This window comes from Pseudocercospora fijiensis, assembly GCF_000340215.1.
Source record: "Pseudocercospora fijiensis CIRAD86 unplaced genomic scaffold MYCFIscaffold_4, whole genome shotgun sequence".
Taxonomy (NCBI): Eukaryota; Fungi; Ascomycota; class Dothideomycetes; order Mycosphaerellales; family Mycosphaerellaceae; genus Pseudocercospora; species Pseudocercospora fijiensis.
The window spans coordinates 6,069,066-6,085,013 of NW_006921535.1; the positions used below are offsets into that span (position 1 = coordinate 6,069,066).

The window sequence follows — 15,948 nt, forward strand, 5'->3', positions numbered from 1 at the left end:
CTACTCTTTAAGCCTTCGTTTAAGTATATTAAGGGATATCTAATAACCGGTCTCCTATATAAGGTACTATACGATTGCTTCCCGTATAGTACCGCTATAGACTTAAGATATTATCTAAGCCTTCTATAGCGATAAATCGATACGTAGAGGCATTCTACGAGTCAATAGCGAGTATATTGCGAGTCGTAGAAGGTCAAACACGAAGAATTAGGTAGTAATAGCGGTAAGAGGTATAAGAAACCCCGCATTGAGCCTCTAGTATGTATAGGCCTCCCTACAAGAACCGCCTGCACCCCAAGCAAGCCCTTCTCACCCTCTGCTCAAACAAGCATCACAATATCATGGAGAACACCACACTCAAGAGACGCGGCGTAGGGCCGCAGACTGCTCCAAATCTCAGAGCAACTGAGAGCTTTGAACCGGGACGCCTCGGAGACATGCTCTGACCAGACGCATCACCCTGACCGAGACCTGCCCTCCTGCTTTCTCTCGTACCAGCGACGTCGCCAATGGTCTGCAGGTACAGCCCAAGACCGCTACATCAAGATGGCTTAGCGAGTGCTCAAAGGGTGGGTGTCTGGGAGTAGGTCACGTAGCAAGATCACACATTGACAGATTGGGCTGGTCTGACGAGCCCGAGTGAGCATATATGCTGCGCAGCTGCCGGCATACAATCTGTGATTGCTTAGACACACAGAAATCCACTCGCCGCTGTCCCCGAAGACACCCCCGAGAAGAATCGCAGCAACCTCTTCGCACCCGCAACCATGGTATTCCATCAAGACCTTGGCCCGATTCCCGAAGATCGCTTCATCGTCAGAGTCAAAAGGCAAAGTCGATTGGTGGTCGAGCACTTGAAAACCACGCTGCCCAAGCTCGTCAGCACGACAGGAGAAGGCCCCATTCAAGCCTGGATCAACGACGTTCACATCCAACAAGCCCAGGACGAGCTCCCACAGCAGACAAGCGTCAAGCAGACCAAGGAAGAGCCGGAAAGTGCAGAGCGAGCGCAATCGAAGGACAGGCAGAGTCAAGAGTCAGAATGGATATATGGCAACCCCAGCCTCAATGTGATCGAGACCTGTCGCGTCTATTGGGGTGTCGTCTGCAACACAAACTCGGTGAGACGGCTGCGGAAGGGTTTGGGGCATCAGAGGCAGGCTTCGAGTAATGCCGCCTAGGCGGGAGCAGAGAGTAGTCAGCACGACGAGGTTATGGGGAGCAGATACCAGAAGCACGAAGAAAATAAGAGCCGGGCTTGTATTTCACTGATTGGCCTTCTGCGACACCTATAATATCCCCAGACTCACACATGCAGCGCAATTGCTTTGAAATGCTGTAGTCCCCGAAGGTAGCAAGTCTTCGTGTAGAGGACTCATGAGCATAGACGACTCTAGCACTGTTTCTCAACCGGGCAGAACAAACCAATCAAATGTTCATGGGCCCTACCTCGGCTGCGATTCTTCTCCATGCCGACGTTTACCGATTGCATCTTCTGAGAGCAGCATAACTCGACTCGGACGCAACTCATACATCAGACCAGGAGGTTCGTACCGGGATATTCTAGGCGAAAGCCAAACAGCTTCCTGTCTAATGGACAACTTCGACGTGATCGAACACAAGGTGCCCGCTGCCCACCTACGCGAGTTCCCACGAGCCACAGCAAACTCGGAAGAAGATGTTCTTTACCTTGCAGTCAAGCAGTACATCCCAAAAAACAATCGCAGCCCGGAACCTGGGGATGTCACATTGATAGCAGCACATGCAGTCGGCTTCAACAAGGAACTTTACGAACCTCTCTGGGAAGACTTAGCATCTCGATCAGAAGCACAGGGATGGCGAATCCGAAGCATATGGGTGGCAGACACTGCCTGGCACGCCGCAAGCTACGCACTCAACGAGACGGTCATCGGCAACGACCCAGGCTGGTACGACCACCCTCGCGACCTCATGAACCTGATCAACCTGAAGCGCTCCGAAATGCCACGCCCCATCATCGGCATTGGCCATAGCATGGGAGGCTGTCAAATCGCCAAACTAGCCCTAGACCATCCCTCCCTCTTCACAACAATCATCCTCATCGACCCCGTCATCCAAACCAAAAGCGCAGAAATCACCCCCGGCGAAAAATCCAACGCAGCAAAACAATCCACTTTCCGCCGCGACCTCTGGCCTTCTCGAGACCAAGCTAAAACCTCGTTCCTCAGATCCCCCTTCTACAAAATCTGGGATCCGAGAGTTCTCGATCGTTGGGTGAGATTTGGTCTGCGAGATTGTCCGAATCCTCAACATCCTGATGCGAATCCCCCACAGGTCAGTTTATCCACACCTCCGGCACAGGAAGTCTGGTCTTTTTTACGACCGAATTACGAAGGTTATGGTGAAGATGGCAAACCCATAAATCGAGCAACACATCCAGATATCGACCCTCGAGTCCCGAATCAGTTTCCTTTCTATCGTTCCGAACCCATCGCCGTACACGCACGACTTCCCGAATTGCGGCCTAGTTGTTTGTATGTTTTTGGCGAGTTGTCGTTTATTGCTGATGCGGCGAGGAATTTGCAGAAGACGGTGATGACGGGGATTGGAGTTGGGGGTTCTGGGGGTAAGGCTGAGGGACAGGTGAAGGATGTTACGTTTGAAGGTGTTGGGCATTTGATTCCTATGGAAGTTCCTGGCAAGACGGCGGAGGCGATTGCGGAGTGGGTTGGTGAGCGGTTGGTGGTGTATGGAGAGCAGAGAAGGAGGTTGGAGGAGTGGTGGGCTAGGCCTTTGGGTGAGAAGCAGAGGGTTGATGAGATGTGGATCAAACATATGGGTGGAGGGCCGAAGAAGGTAGGGAGCTCCTCAAAGATCTAATGAAGCCTTGGGCGGATGGATTTCAGCTCGTACGGCACTGCAACTCCGACTGTGCAGCAGCATTTCTCATTCGGGATTTGACCCTAGCACCTCAGCCATGCTATCGAAACCGAAGGCCACAGCGGTCGAGATCTTCTGTCGTCGGCCGAATCCCAGTCCCAGCCATCTCATCCCGCACCCCAACAGCACGCCTCAAATCCAACTTTTCACCAGTCAGCCTCATCGCTCTCCACTCCACTGCTGCCGCCAGACGCTGCCATGCCCGGCCGTGCCCACTGACCCCGAAATCTCTCAGAAACTCATAATCACCCTCACAATCACACTGCGCCTCCCCACACCGTCCATCGCACATATAAATCCCAAGGAACGCGTGCACCATCTCATGCAGCGAACAACTCAAAATATGCCCAACAGCGCTCTCACCCCCCGTCCCAGAAAATCGAATTTCACTCCACATTTTGATTCGAATCGGCCGTCGTTCCCCTTTCCACCGTTGCGATGTCTCGCACAACTCCAGACGAAGACAACACGCGCTCGAAGTGAAATTCGGGGGGGGGGGGGGGGGGGGGGAAAAAAAAAAGTCCCTCGAGAATCCCCCCAAACATTTTCTTTCCCGGGAAGGGGCGGAAATTTACCACTTTCAGCATTTCTTTCGTACATACAAGCGAATCTACATGGACATACCAGGCGTGCCCGCCCGTGTGATCGATCCAATGCGGAGCCTGCTCGATCCATGCGCGCACAGTCTCTCCGTTCGCTCGACCAGGATCCGTTAGGCTCGCGAATGAACTCGACGGTGTTCTCTGCGAGTTGCATGAGTTTGTGGACACCAGGGCGGAGCTTGTGAGAGCTTGGGAGGTGGTGGTGGCGAAGAAGGCGTTGGATTTTGGCCAGGAGTGCTGCTGGGATGCTGGGGGTGGTGCTGCTGGCTGAACAGGAGAGTATTCTCACAGGAGATAGGGGAGGCTATTTCCGAGGGGATGAAAAGTGAGGTGAGAGTGAGAGTGAGAGTGAGCCATTGTGCTAGCTAGCTGCTGAAACGGGTGAAGAGAGGTTAAGTCAGCTTTGCCTCATTGATCAACAGTCTGCGTGAGCTTCACGTCGCCGCTTGAATTGTTGACAGGTGCAGACGGGCGACAAAAGATCAATTTGAAGAAGTACAGCCAGTGGGTTGACCTTGGATTACATTACATTCGCAAGAGCTGACCTCCATCCCAAGTGCTTGGAGCTGGCAAGCACTGTTGGGGGATTTCTTTGATGCTCAAAAGTCTTCCCAGCCTGCGAAGCGAAGCACGACGTTCCATGTGTTGCAAGAGCTTCAAGATAGCATTTCGCAGCCCGTCCTGACACTCAGAGCTGGCGCATGCGTAGAGAGAATGTTTCATCCTCTCAAGTAGGCCGCCTGGGTCACTTGAAGAAGTCCATGAGGGAGCTTCCATCTGAAATCTCAGCTGTGCTATCCCGGGCACCTCTGGCATCGCAAGCTGTGTTGAGTGGCGGCAGATCCAGGCGAGGTATTGAATTGATGCGTTCAGGGAGAAGGTGATTACGAGAAGCGAGGCATTGCGAGATTCATCACCAGACTGCACGGAAGATGGCTGGGTGTGAAAAAAATTCGAGATGGATGCATGCATGCTTGACGTTCTTCACTCCTCCATACTTATCCATCTTGAGTATGTTAACCGTATAACTACGCTTTCCAAATCTCAGCCATGACAACGAGGAGCCCGAGTAATCACGACCTGATGGCGGGCAGACGAAGACCTGAATATACAAGTTGTTGAATTGTGCCACTGTTCCCGTCAACTGGTCATCCCTCCATTGTTTCTCTTCTCTCCTGACTCCTCATACTTGTATCCTCTTCAACTCCCAAACGTTCGTTGTATCATCGGCAATCGCAGAGGTTCGAGATCGAGAATTCTAGCAGGCAAAAGTGAACCGAGGAGGCACTCGTATTTGTTCCTATATTCCACCAAAAACTCCAGCCTTCGCCTTGCCTAAACGCCACTCGTGACATGCGTCTTCAATTCGGTAAGCATAGAATTTTCTGATCTATCTAATAATTCCTTCTCCAAATCAACCCCCCCCCCCCCCCCTCCTCCTCCCCCGCCTCAAGTTCCACCATCATAAGCAATCCTCCCACACGGCAAAAAGAAAAACGCCACACCCCTTCCCCCTCTCGCCCTAGGATAATGCTGCGTCCCAGCCCCAGGACTCGTCCAACCCGCCCCCTGCCAAAACCCCTCAGGCAAACCTTCGAGCTCAAACCCCTCATCAATAGGAACAACACAATTAATCTCTCCATACGGGTGTCGGTGGTATTGCCCGGAATATGAAGGTTGGGAATCGAAGTAGACGGCTGTGAGGGACATCCAGAGGGTGGAGGGGGAGGGGAGGGAGATCTGGGAAAATAAGGTAGCTGTATGGTGGATGGAGAGGGGAGGGGAGGGGGTCTTTTGCGTACTTTTCCCCGACGGTATTTTGGGCCGTCGATTTCGTGGGTTGCGACCCAGCCTTCTGCGAGGCCTTGTTTGATGTATTTGCAGAAGTCTTCGTAGTAGGGGGTTCCTGGGCCGTAGTCGCGATTGAGGCGGCTTTCGAGGTCTTTTCCGGGCGTGCTTGGAAAGATGTTAGTCTGCTAGGTACAGTAGGGGTTCTTCACGGAAGTCTCTGGTCGGTCGTACAGGTTTTGAATCTCGGTCATGAATTCTTGGGCTCTTGTTGCGAGTTTCTGGGCGGTGGGATGGGTGTCGAGATCGATGCCATTGGGTGAGCCGTCGTGAGCTGCTGTTGCTTTAGACGTTGCGTCGAAGCCTTTGCATATGCGTCCCCAACGACACAACCTTCTACGTCAAGGAGAGCCTTACCTTTCTCGCACTCCCCGCAATGCCTCAGCCCGTCCACGTATTCTGGATGTGCACCCATGAAGACAACCAGTTTCGCTGGACTTCGAATGAATGAAGTGACTTGCAGGAGGGGTCGTCGGCCTAGCTGACAGATCAAGCCGTGGGCGGCAAGTTCAGCTGCGTGAGCTCTAGTATTACATAAGCTTCCGACCACCGACTGGAATAGCAGTAATTATTCTAGACCCGGAATGCTTTGCTTAGAAGTGCTCAATTGAGCTGTTGGCGGCTGGAATCTCGCAGGAGATGTTGCCGACTGGCATACAAATGTTCCGGTTCCACGTTTCGAGGTATCTTGAGATCGCATCCCGCCGTTCCAATGGATGTTGCGAAGAATCTGGCGAAGGGTGTAGGTGATTCGTCAGTTAATAACATACGCTCGAGAATTGGGTGAAAAAAATGCTAGCAATGGCATGCTTTCTTTCGCTGATGGGTATCATTTCATATCCAGTGCTCTATCTTTGCGCACTGCCTGTACTAAACCACTATCCGAGGGACGCAGATCATCGCGCCCAGCAACAAATCGCCTCCCCCTTCAATTTCTTGTAGTGTGCCCACGCCGCCCAACCTGATGCTGATCGCTCATATATTACTCTTTCTCTATCGTGTTTTTGGAGCTTGGCAGCTGTCTGTCTGCCTCGCACCACCCAACTATTGCGCCTTGAGGGCCTCGTCCTGCGCACTCAGTAACGTATGAACTGGAGCATTGAGTTTTTCTCTGCCCTTCAAAAAGTCCAGTTCCATAATGAAGACGTAGCCGAGGAGGTGTCCGCCGAGTTTCTGGACGAGATTGCCGGCAGCAGCTGCAGTGCCGCCTGGACCATGGATTAGCCTGGACTTTTGCTGATACTCGCCCAAAGCTCATGTATACCACTCACCCGTCGCAATGATATCGTCCACAATCACCACCTTCTGTCCGGGCTTGATCGCATCAGCCTGCATCTGGAAGGCATCCGCTCCATACTCTTTCCGATAACTCTCCTCCACCGTCTCACCAGGCAACTTGCCCGGTTTTCGCACAGGCACAAAACCCGCACCGACTCTCAACGCCAACGTCGGGCCGAACAGGAAGCCCCGACTCTCCAAGCCCACAATCACATCGATCTCGCTCTTCTCGCCAATGGTCGTGTGGAAGCTCGCCGCAAGTTGGTACTCAAGAGCCGTAATGAGATCGCTGTGGAGATCATGTGAGCTGAATAGTGGCATGATGTCCTCGAATAGAATGCCTGGCGACGGGAAATCTGGGAACTGCCGCAGTCCGCCCTTGAGCCTTACTTTAAGACGGGAGAGTTCGGCGGGACTGGCGGCAGAGGCGGAGGCGAGTCCTCCCTTGTCGGCATTTTGCGGTTTGGGGGAGGCAGAGGCAGAAAATGAGGACGAAGTTGGGTCGGGCGCGTTCGGTGGAGGATGTGCCGAGGTGGAAGCCGTGTTGGCGGCGGCGGCGGCGGCGGCAGCGTTGTTGTCAGTGGGCGTCAGGGAGGAGGTCGCTGTGAGTGAGGGTTGGGGTGGAGCGGACATGGCGAAAGGAGAAAGAGGGAGAGGGAGGGTAGAAAAAGGGCGGCACTGCTGATGTGGCACGAATAGTTACTGTGAAATTCGGTTTGCAGATGCAGGCAGGCGAGGCGTGCAGGGGCCACTGGATGGGCCGCGAGGTGTGCACAATGCACATCAGCGCCGTCTCACTCCATGTGGCATAACTTAGGCTGAGCCTGGGATGTGATTCTGCCGCCGACGGGAACAACAACGGGACAGTTTGTTGTGCTTCCAAACGACGCTGGATGGACGACGACGACGACGACGACGACGACGACGGCAAGGTGCAGGCGGGCGCACACGAGTCAGACAGCGATCAGCAGCTGCAGCCACATGCACGACACCGGGCTCAGATCAATCAAAGACTCGCAAAGTGAATAGGCGGTCGGGCCAGCTACACGTGTGCGCGTCTGCGTCGTGGGACAGGGACGGGATGGGATGGGATGGCGTGCGAATGGGTTGAGAAATTCTGGTCTGCTGTGCGGTTGCATTGGATTGCATGTGAATGGAATCCCAAACGGAGATCAACCAGGTCCACGCCCACGCCCACGCCCACGCCCACGTTCCTCCTGCTTGCAATCAGAACGCACATGCTGATACACTTTCACAACGCCATGTCTTGCCCATCTACCCACTGTACCACAATCAACGATAGCTCACATCTGCACCCACCCAACCCTCCACAAACTCCCTGTCCACATCCTTGCCGACCCATCACTGTACCGCAAACCCTTCCAAAATCCTTCCATGCATAAGGCCGTGTTCCACTCTGATATCCACTTCTCGTATGCCGGTTGGGAACATCTGCACCACTCATTTCTACCGTTGAGACTCCTCCCCGTGCATGCGCGAAATTCTTCGACGATGCATATACAGTACAAAGAAATGTTTAAGACATGTTAACCCTGTACCACGGTCGTACCATGTGTGGAGCCGATGCAGACTGACGGATGACAGGGCTGTATACGTGAGTGACAATGACCACCACCATCGTACTGATCACCAGATATCTCCCTTTCCTCGCTCTCTGCACCCAATACGCTCATACGAATCTTGGGATGGATCTGGCGGCTTGACTACACGTACCTTATCATCGGAAAGGCAAGGCAGCGCGACGATCGTGTCCCTATGCCTCGAGCGTCTGCATCATCCTAGCACATGCTTCTTCATCATCTTAACACTCGAAAGCATCATGCCATGCCGTCGAGAGCGCCAAGGTGGCTTCAAAAGGTCGAAATATGCTGTACATTCGGATTTGATACACCCAGCCACGCAATCTGTACAGCGCGCCTCCCGTCGCATACACGCCTTCATGTATCCCTGCCATCGCTAAATGCAGCAGAACAGAACACATGGTCTACAATAACAAGAGCGAAGATGGCCCATCAACATCCGTATCCTACTCCTTCTTGGGTTCGCCGCCACCAGTGAGCCAAGACATGGCACCTTGCTTCATGTCTTTCGCGTGGGCTTCCATCAATTTCTTTTGCTCTTCCGCTTCCTCCTTCAGCCATTGCTCTCCATGCTCTCGGATCTGCTTCTCAAGAGCTTCGTACTGCTTCTGACCTTGTTCGCGAATCTGGTCCGACAGCATCTTCCCTTGCGCCAAGCCTTCCGCTACGGATTGGCCATCTGCGAGCTGCATGCCGCCACCCATGCCGCTTCCGCCCTTGACACCCAAGGCACCTGCAAAGCTACCAAGAGAGAACTTCGACTTTCGCTTGCGTTCTTCGCTGAGTTGAGCCTGGAACTTCTCGCGAGCGAGGGCCTCTCTTCGAGCAAACTCCTCCGGGATGGATTGGCCTTCGAATGACTTGAGCACTGTGCGTACATCGTCGGTGCCCATAGTTGCAACATATTCCAGGAAGGGAATTAGAGATACCAGGTCCTTGGTATGCGGGTCCTTGGGGTCTCCACTCCACTTGGGAATGATGATGGCATTGTCCGGCTGGTTCTTGACATGAGGCGCATGGGTGTCGATGATGAGAGTCTTCTTGAGATCACGGTTGAGGTAGGAGAGATCCTTCACGTACTCGCCCTTCTCGTACTTGGTCGCCTCGCGTCCCAATGGCCACATGATGAAGTGGTATGGGTCGAGCTTGGCAATAACTGGATCTGCCATGGTGCGTGGCACAGATGTGAACAGGACCAGCTCGTAGTATTGGGAGAGGTAGCGGATGAAGTAGTCAATGCCAGGGCGCTTGGCAGTGCGGTAGCCGTGCTTGGTGTCCCAGGTGGTGTGAATCATGAGGTCTTCGAGGGAGAGTACCAAAGTGTATGGAGGTCGCTGGGATTCAGGCACATCTGGGAGAAGCTTAGGGAAAGCCGGCTCGGTATAGTAGCCGGCCTGGTTGCCGAAGCGCGCTCTGGCACGAGCCCACATCTTCGCAGGCGACCAGCCATCAGCGTTCTCAGGCTCAAATCCAGAAGGCAGCTCGTCAGATGCGCTGTAGGGACGGGAAAGGTAGAAGCCGGTAAGCAAGATTCCAAATGTCATGGAGGCATACACGTATTTCACGAGCCGGGCACGTCTCCTGTCCAGCGAGGTCTCGTATGCTGAGCGGTCATAGTCGCGCTCCTCGCCTTCCTTCCTTCGCGTTCCCTCTGGCGAAGAAGTCAAATCCAGCTTGTCTTCTTGCGATTCTGCCGCATCCTGCTCCTGAGCCCTGGCCTTGGCTTGGCCAAACTCTATATCAAAAGTTGATGGAATACCATGTCGGAGGTCAGGTAATGGTCCTGTTGCTGATGGTGTCTCTGGAGGCTGCGACTGGTTCTCCACCACGGCTTCTTTTCGCTGCGTCTCTTCTCTGATACCACCTGGCGCTGGCTCATCTGCGTCGAACTTCTGCGCCATTGGCTCCATCGGCTGTTCTTGCTGCTTCGCCTGGCCCATCTCCACCTTGAATGCCTCGGCGATCTCCGCCAGACTCTTGCCCTCTGCGTGCATTTGGCCGAGCTTCTGCGACATGCGCTGCTGCTCTGGAGTCAAGCTCTTTTGCAGCTCCAGCGCGATCTCGTCCCACTTCATGCCCTTGGCGCGTAGCTCTTGCACCTTCTCCACCTGCGCTTTGTCAAGCAAGCTGCCTACCGCATCGCCCTCGAGCGGAGATGTGGTAGTCGATGCTGGGTCTACGGTTCTCTTGCCTTGCACTGGCGATTCAGCGCCCACTGTAGCTCCTGCCGCCGCCGCCGCCGCCGCCGCACCTGGGCTGCTTGGCGTGGAGGATGCGCCCTCGAATTGGATGCCATCATTCGGCTTCCATGTCTGATCCTTGGGCAGTGCTGTACGAGGCGATGTCTGGTGAGTCTGCGCTGGTGCCGGCTTGAAAGCTTTGGGTGGCGGCGGCGGCGGCGGTCGCGGAGGTTTCGAAGAGGCGTATGTTCTCAGCTGTATAGAGGGAGAGGCAGATGCGCTTATGGTGGCATGGCGAAGATGTGGTAGATGGGTAGCTCTAGAGGCTCGCAGAGCTGCTGCTCGGGGCAGCATATTCGGAGAGGAACAGCGCAGAGGGAATTTCTACACTTCGCGCAGTGAGAAGGCCACGACCACGTAAAGCGCTCTTTTGCATGTGATAGCAGGCTAGAGCAGATGCACATGAAAGTTGACAGTGAATGTTCAAATCTGCAGCGGGTGGAAAGATCTCGAGACGCACGGGCTGCACACCTCCGAAGCCGAGTGCGAAGCCGAATCCGAAGCGGTGGATTGCGAACAGTGCACGCGGGAAGCGGGAAGGGAAGGGATGGTCATCGAAATGCCAGCGCCAACGCCAACGCCAACGCCAACGCCAACGCCAGCTGTACTGTCCACCACAATTGCATGTCAAAATGCGCACGCACATACGCACACATTCCTCCGCCGTGCTTTCAAGGTCATGGCAATGAGTGGAAATGCAAATGCGGCTCGCCATCCAGCTCCTGATCACCGGAGCGACTACCGTTCTCTGCGCGACCGATAACTCCCTAATCTCGCAACTCCGACAAGACACCCGAGACCTTTTCTACCATGGCTTCGACAACTACATGTCCCATGCCTTCCCCGACGACGAGCTGAAGCCAATCACGTGTGGCCCTCAGACCAGGAATCGCGACAATCCAGCAGATATCGGAGTCAACGACCCTCTCGGAAACTACAGCGTCACGTTAATCGACTCCCTGTCGACTCTCGCCATATTGGCCTCTGGCCCCCACGACAACAAGGACAAGCGCCACCCCTTCCGCGACTTCCAGAATGCCGTCAAGAGCTTGGTCGAGCTGTATGGCGACGGCACAAAGAAGAAGCCGTGTGGCATGCGAGCGTGTGGCTTCGACTTGGACAGCAAAGTCCAGGTGTTCGAGACCAACATTCGCGGGGTGGGTGGACTTCTCTCGGCGCATTTGTTCGCGAGAGGCGACCTGCCCATCAAGGGATACACACCTGTGTGGAAGACAGGGAGGACCCCGGGCATCAAATGGAAGAACGGCTTCGTCTACAATGACCAACTTCTGCGTCTGGCCTACGATCTGGCTTCACGCCTCCTCCCAGCATTTACCACGCCGACCGACATCCCGTATCCGAGAGTCAATCTTCGGACGGGTATCCCTTTTTACCGCCATGCCGACAATGGAATGTGCAGGCTGGACGGAACTTCTACCGGTTCAAGAGACACGACTGAGAATTGCGCGGCCGGCGCTGGCAGTCTCGTCCTGGAATTCACAACCCTCAGCAGGCTGACTGGCGATCCTCGCTTTGAGAATGTGGCAAAGAAAGCATTCTGGGCCATTTGGAACAGGCGTTCAGGTGAGTGACTCCGCAAACAAGCAGCTTTCTATCCGGGAAACGCTGCATCGACCGGCGCTGCAACACTTACTGATTTGTGAACAGGCAGCGGACTTTTAGGAAATGGCGTCGACGCCGAAAGCGGCCTTTGGACACACCCTCCTCTATCTGGCATCGGCGCTGGCATCGACTCGTTCTTCGAATATTCTATCAAGTCGCACATTCTGCTTTCGAACCTGCCTTACAACATCAGCGATCACCTTGCCAATTCTCCAGAGAGTTTCTTGACTGCCTGGGAGCAGGCCCATTCTGCAGTCAAGCACCATGTCTATCACAACAGTAATCAAGAGAAGCATCCGTATTACGGCCAAGTCGATTGGGCGAGTGGTGCGCCACGCTACGCTTGGATTGATAACTTGTCCGCATACTACCCTGGCTTACTGGTCTTGGCCGGACAGTTGGAGGAGGCAATTGAGTCGCATCTTCTGTACAGTGCACTCTGGACTCGATTCGGAGCCCTGCCAGAACGCTACAATGTCGCTAGCAATTTCATCGACCGGAACTTCAAGCACTGGGTAGGCCGACCAGAGTTCATCGAAAGCACTTTCTACTTGTATCAAGCGACCAAAGATCCATACTATCTTCACGTCGGCGAGATGACCTTGCGCGACATTCGGAAACGATGCTGGACCAAGTGTGGCTGGGCTGACCTGGCAGATGTTACAACTGGCGAGCAGCGAGATCGCATGGAGAGCTTCTTCCTCGGCGAGACCGCCAAGTACCTTTATCTGCTCTTCACCGAGGACCATCCACTCAACAAGCTCGACAAGCCTTTCGTCTTCACAACTGAAGGCCATCCGATGATCATTCCAGACCGCATCAGACGTGCACCTCAGGACACTGATGTTCTGCGCCAAACACGCTTGTGGGAACGACAACAGGTCTTGCCTGCCGCAACCTGCCCTGCACCACTTCCTGCCTTGCCACTTACTGCGAGCAACATTGCAAATCGGGATGATCTCTTTCATGCTTCCGCCATGGCTCTTCTGCACTTGACCCGACAAGATCCAGCTCGCTCTTCGCCATTGGCGGAGATGTCGGAAGAGAGTCCAGGGATATCTTTCGCTGATGTGAGAAGCCCGACAAATTACACTTTCTATCCGTGGACTCTACCAAGAACCCTGATACCTGCCAAAGGCCTTTCGTCACCCATACTCAGCCCAATTATCAGCACCCTTACCTTCCCAAATCTGGTCAGTACTATAAATGAAGGTGCCGAGAATGGGCTCGTCTCACTTGGTGCCCTGCAGAAGATTGTAGATGGTGTCTTGGTCAATTCGCTCTCGAATCTGCGCATCAACATGGTGCAGGAGTCGAAAAGCCTGTTGCTCCCAGACTACCGTGGTGTCCTAGTCGAGCAGCCTGCTAGCGACGAGTTCCGGATTCATGGGATCGCCAACTGGGCGCTCGGACGAGATGAGAAAGTGCTTCTCAGCGGCGAAGCTCTCAAAGGCGTCAGCCCGACCGATCCGCACTTCACTCGCGTCAAGGACCTTGAAATGATTGATCTTGTTGTGGACGTGCCCATATCAGCTGAGGGAAGCGACAGTGGGGGCTTTGGCGATTTCGAGCTGGAAGTGTCCGAAAATGTAACCATGGACTCGCTGGTGGAAGAGCTTCAAGGCATGATCTCCAGCCTGTTCTCGGCGGCCTCCACGACTACGCCGCAGCCTGCGCGTCCTCCAGCAGTCGATGCCAATGGTAATCCGACGCTGCTTAGACAGTACTTGCCCGCAATTCTGGCGACTGGTCCTGGAGCCGCACCACCGCCAGCCAGCATGGATATCGACCCACTTGCGGTGCCCACTGGACAACTCCTGCATGACAAAATCTTCTTTCTTGACGACCAACTTTGTGACCATCGTCTCCCCGCAGCCATTGCAAAAGGCTATCAGGTGCTGATCATTAGGCGTGGAAGCTGTAGTTTCAACGACAAGCTGGCTAATATTCCAGCTTTTGCACCTCACCCAAGCTCGCTTCAGCTAGTCATCGTCATCAGCGGTCCTGAAGATGCAGGTTCACAAGAAGGCACTTTGATACGGCCTCTACTCGATCAGACTCAGCTTACCCCGACAGGCATCGAGCGAAGGCATCCGATTGCAATGTGTATGGTTAATGGCGCTGCGAAGCCCGCTGGAAATACTGCCGACAGCATGTCCCACGATGCTGAAGACCTTCTCAAACGAGTTGCCTCCGCCTCTGGTCGCTTCGTGGATGGCAGGCTGGCCGAGGCTAGAAGGACAGGCGTTGGTGATGGCAAGAACAAAATTCACCTCGGCACTGGCTTAGGAGTAAAGCGAAGGTACTGGTTCGAGAGTATGGGTGTGGTAATCAACAACCTATTGATGGTCTAAACCAAAGATTACCTCGTTGCTGAATGGTGTTAGCTCCGCAACCATGAGGCAGAAATGGAGCAGGCGTTTTCACGGAGTACTGGAATTCAACATGGCACACAGCACGAGATACCCAAATTCTAGACATTCTAGACATCTTCTGCAATATCACTGAAACTGGTCTTGACTCATTCAACCCTTTCACGCCGCTCTCTCCCTTCTCGACACATATCAAGGCACGAATATTAACTGAATGCAGGCGCTTGATGTCAACGATGGCTTGGAGTGTGTCTACTGTAAGTGTTTTGATGCACTCTTCACATTCTGCATTATCTGATGTCTTCCTGATACTTCTTCGCTCACCGCAGGTCCTCAAAGAAAATGTCTTTGCCCACGTTTGGAAACGCAGACGCTCGAAAGGGGTGAGGTGAAGAGCTGCCGCAGGTTGAAAACTGCGTTCTATTCATTTCACTTACCTTAGCTTATAGGACCTCAATCACACAGCAGACATCGGATCCGAGGTGGAATACTCGGGCTTAGCATTATCGTGGAGCTGCGAACGGAAGAGGCAGACACATTCTAGGGCTTCTCAAGTGCATATCGGTGATCACTCAATATCTCGAACTATTACAGCTTCAACTGACTTTGAGCCGGATTTCTTGGAATCTACAATGCTCTAGAGCGCATAAGGAGAATATCGTTAAGGTTGCTTTCATGTGAGTATTAGGAAAGATGTCGATACATGTTACTCACTCAAGGTCGCGAGTCACTGTAGCTTCGAACAGCTTCGAGCCGGAAAGCATGCGGAGCGGGAGAGGCGAACATCGTTTCACTTTTATGTGAGTATCAGCAAAGGTCTCGAACCAGGTCTCGAGACAGGTTACTCAACATGTCGAACTACTGTAGCTTCGACAAGAATACGGAGCGGGAGAGGCAAACATCGGTTCACGTTGATATGCCTAGACAAGTGTAATTACGGAGTGCCCTCACGCCGTTTCCTCCAGTCCATTCACCTATTGCGGCCGATTCTGCTGCAGAGCCACATCGAGTCGCATCACAGCCCCTTCCTCCTCGACATCCCTCTCTCGGCCTCGGACGCGGTTCGCGACTTCCATCGCCGCATCCCACACACGCCTGAAAGGAGCCACAGCAGCGTCGAGAGCCGCTTGGTTGGCGGTGGTGCTGCGGTTGGAGGCGCCGCGTAGGAGGCTGTTCTCGCGTGCCAGGCGAGTGTTGCCGGCGGCGAGGCTAGCGTTCTCGGCTTCGAGGCGCTGGATGTAGGCTGCTGCCTCGGCCTCGTGGGCGGTGCGTTCGTGCTGGAGATGCTGCAGCTCGGCGTTTCTGCGTTCGAGCTCTTGGTGCAGTGTGATGGCTGTGCTCTGCCAGTCTTGGGTTGGTGCTACGAGATCGAGTTAGGAATGTGAAGTAACGAGTCGATGAATGTCTCTTCACTTACGTGGTGCCTGCTGCTGCTGCTGCTGCTGTGGTGGTGGTGGTGGTGCCA

The 15,948-nt window shown here is 54.0% G+C and overlaps 6 protein-coding genes across 6 annotated transcripts; 3 read left to right on the top strand and 3 right to left on the bottom strand.

Annotated features, from left to right (window-relative positions):
- Positions 1–338: 338 nt before the first annotated feature.
- MYCFIDRAFT_211398 (uncharacterized protein) lies at positions 339–1,308 on the top strand. The gene has a single exon (XM_007928676.1). It carries the CDS (start codon positions 650–652, stop codon positions 1,169–1,171), a length of 522 nt encoding a protein of 173 aa, XP_007926867.1. The 5' UTR covers positions 339–649; the 3' UTR covers positions 1,172–1,308.
- Positions 1,309–1,593: 285 nt separating this feature from the next.
- On the top strand, positions 1,594–2,859 carry MYCFIDRAFT_154218 (uncharacterized protein; the record flags this gene model as incomplete). The annotated part of the gene is made up of 1 exon (XM_007928677.1): positions 1,594–2,859. The coding sequence occupies one exon, from the start codon at positions 1,594–1,596 to the stop codon at positions 2,857–2,859; it is 1,266 nt and encodes a 421-aa protein (XP_007926868.1).
- A 2,111-nt stretch (positions 2,860–4,970) lies between these two features.
- On the bottom strand, positions 4,971–5,635 carry MYCFIDRAFT_135839 (uncharacterized protein; the record flags this gene model as incomplete). The annotated part of the gene is made up of 3 exons (XM_007928678.1): positions 4,971–5,261; positions 5,324–5,477; positions 5,544–5,635. Coding segments are annotated over 3 exons (537 nt in total), but the record flags the coding sequence as incomplete, so codon positions are not given.
- Positions 5,636–6,422: 787 nt separating this feature from the next.
- MYCFIDRAFT_101330 (uncharacterized protein) lies at positions 6,423–7,184 on the bottom strand (the record flags this gene model as incomplete). Its single annotated transcript, XM_007928679.1, has 2 exons — positions 6,423–6,577; positions 6,641–7,184. Coding segments are annotated over 2 exons (699 nt in total), but the record flags the coding sequence as incomplete, so codon positions are not given.
- Positions 7,185–8,519: 1,335 nt separating this feature from the next.
- MYCFIDRAFT_164811 (uncharacterized protein) lies at positions 8,520–10,167 on the bottom strand. Its single transcript, XM_007928680.1, has one exon. It carries the CDS (start codon positions 10,156–10,158, stop codon positions 8,695–8,697), a length of 1,464 nt encoding a protein of 487 aa, XP_007926871.1. The 5' UTR covers positions 10,159–10,167; the 3' UTR covers positions 8,520–8,694.
- Positions 10,168–11,109: 942 nt separating this feature from the next.
- MYCFIDRAFT_215396 (glycoside hydrolase family 47 protein) lies at positions 11,110–14,630 on the top strand. The gene is made up of 2 exons (XM_007928681.1): positions 11,110–12,072; positions 12,157–14,630. The coding sequence occupies exons 1-2, from the start codon at positions 11,184–11,186 to the stop codon at positions 14,463–14,465; spliced, it is 3,198 nt and encodes a 1,065-aa protein (XP_007926872.1). The 5' UTR covers positions 11,110–11,183; the 3' UTR covers positions 14,466–14,630.
- The last annotated feature ends 1,318 nt before the right edge of the window (positions 14,631–15,948 follow it).

Coding starts and splice junctions, on each gene's coding strand:
- MYCFIDRAFT_211398 (XM_007928676.1), top strand. CDS start 650: ATGCTGCGCAGCTGCCGGCATACAATCTGTGATTGCTTAGACACACAG.
- MYCFIDRAFT_164811 (XM_007928680.1), bottom strand. CDS start 10,158: ATGGAGCCAATGGCGCAGAAGTTCGACGCAGATGAGCCAGCGCCAGGT.
- MYCFIDRAFT_215396 (XM_007928681.1), top strand. CDS start 11,184: ATGCAAATGCGGCTCGCCATCCAGCTCCTGATCACCGGAGCGACTACC. Junction 12,073..12,156: donor CATTTGGAACAGGCGTTCAG/GTGAGTGACTCC, acceptor ATTTGTGAACAG/GCAGCGGACTTTTAGGAAAT.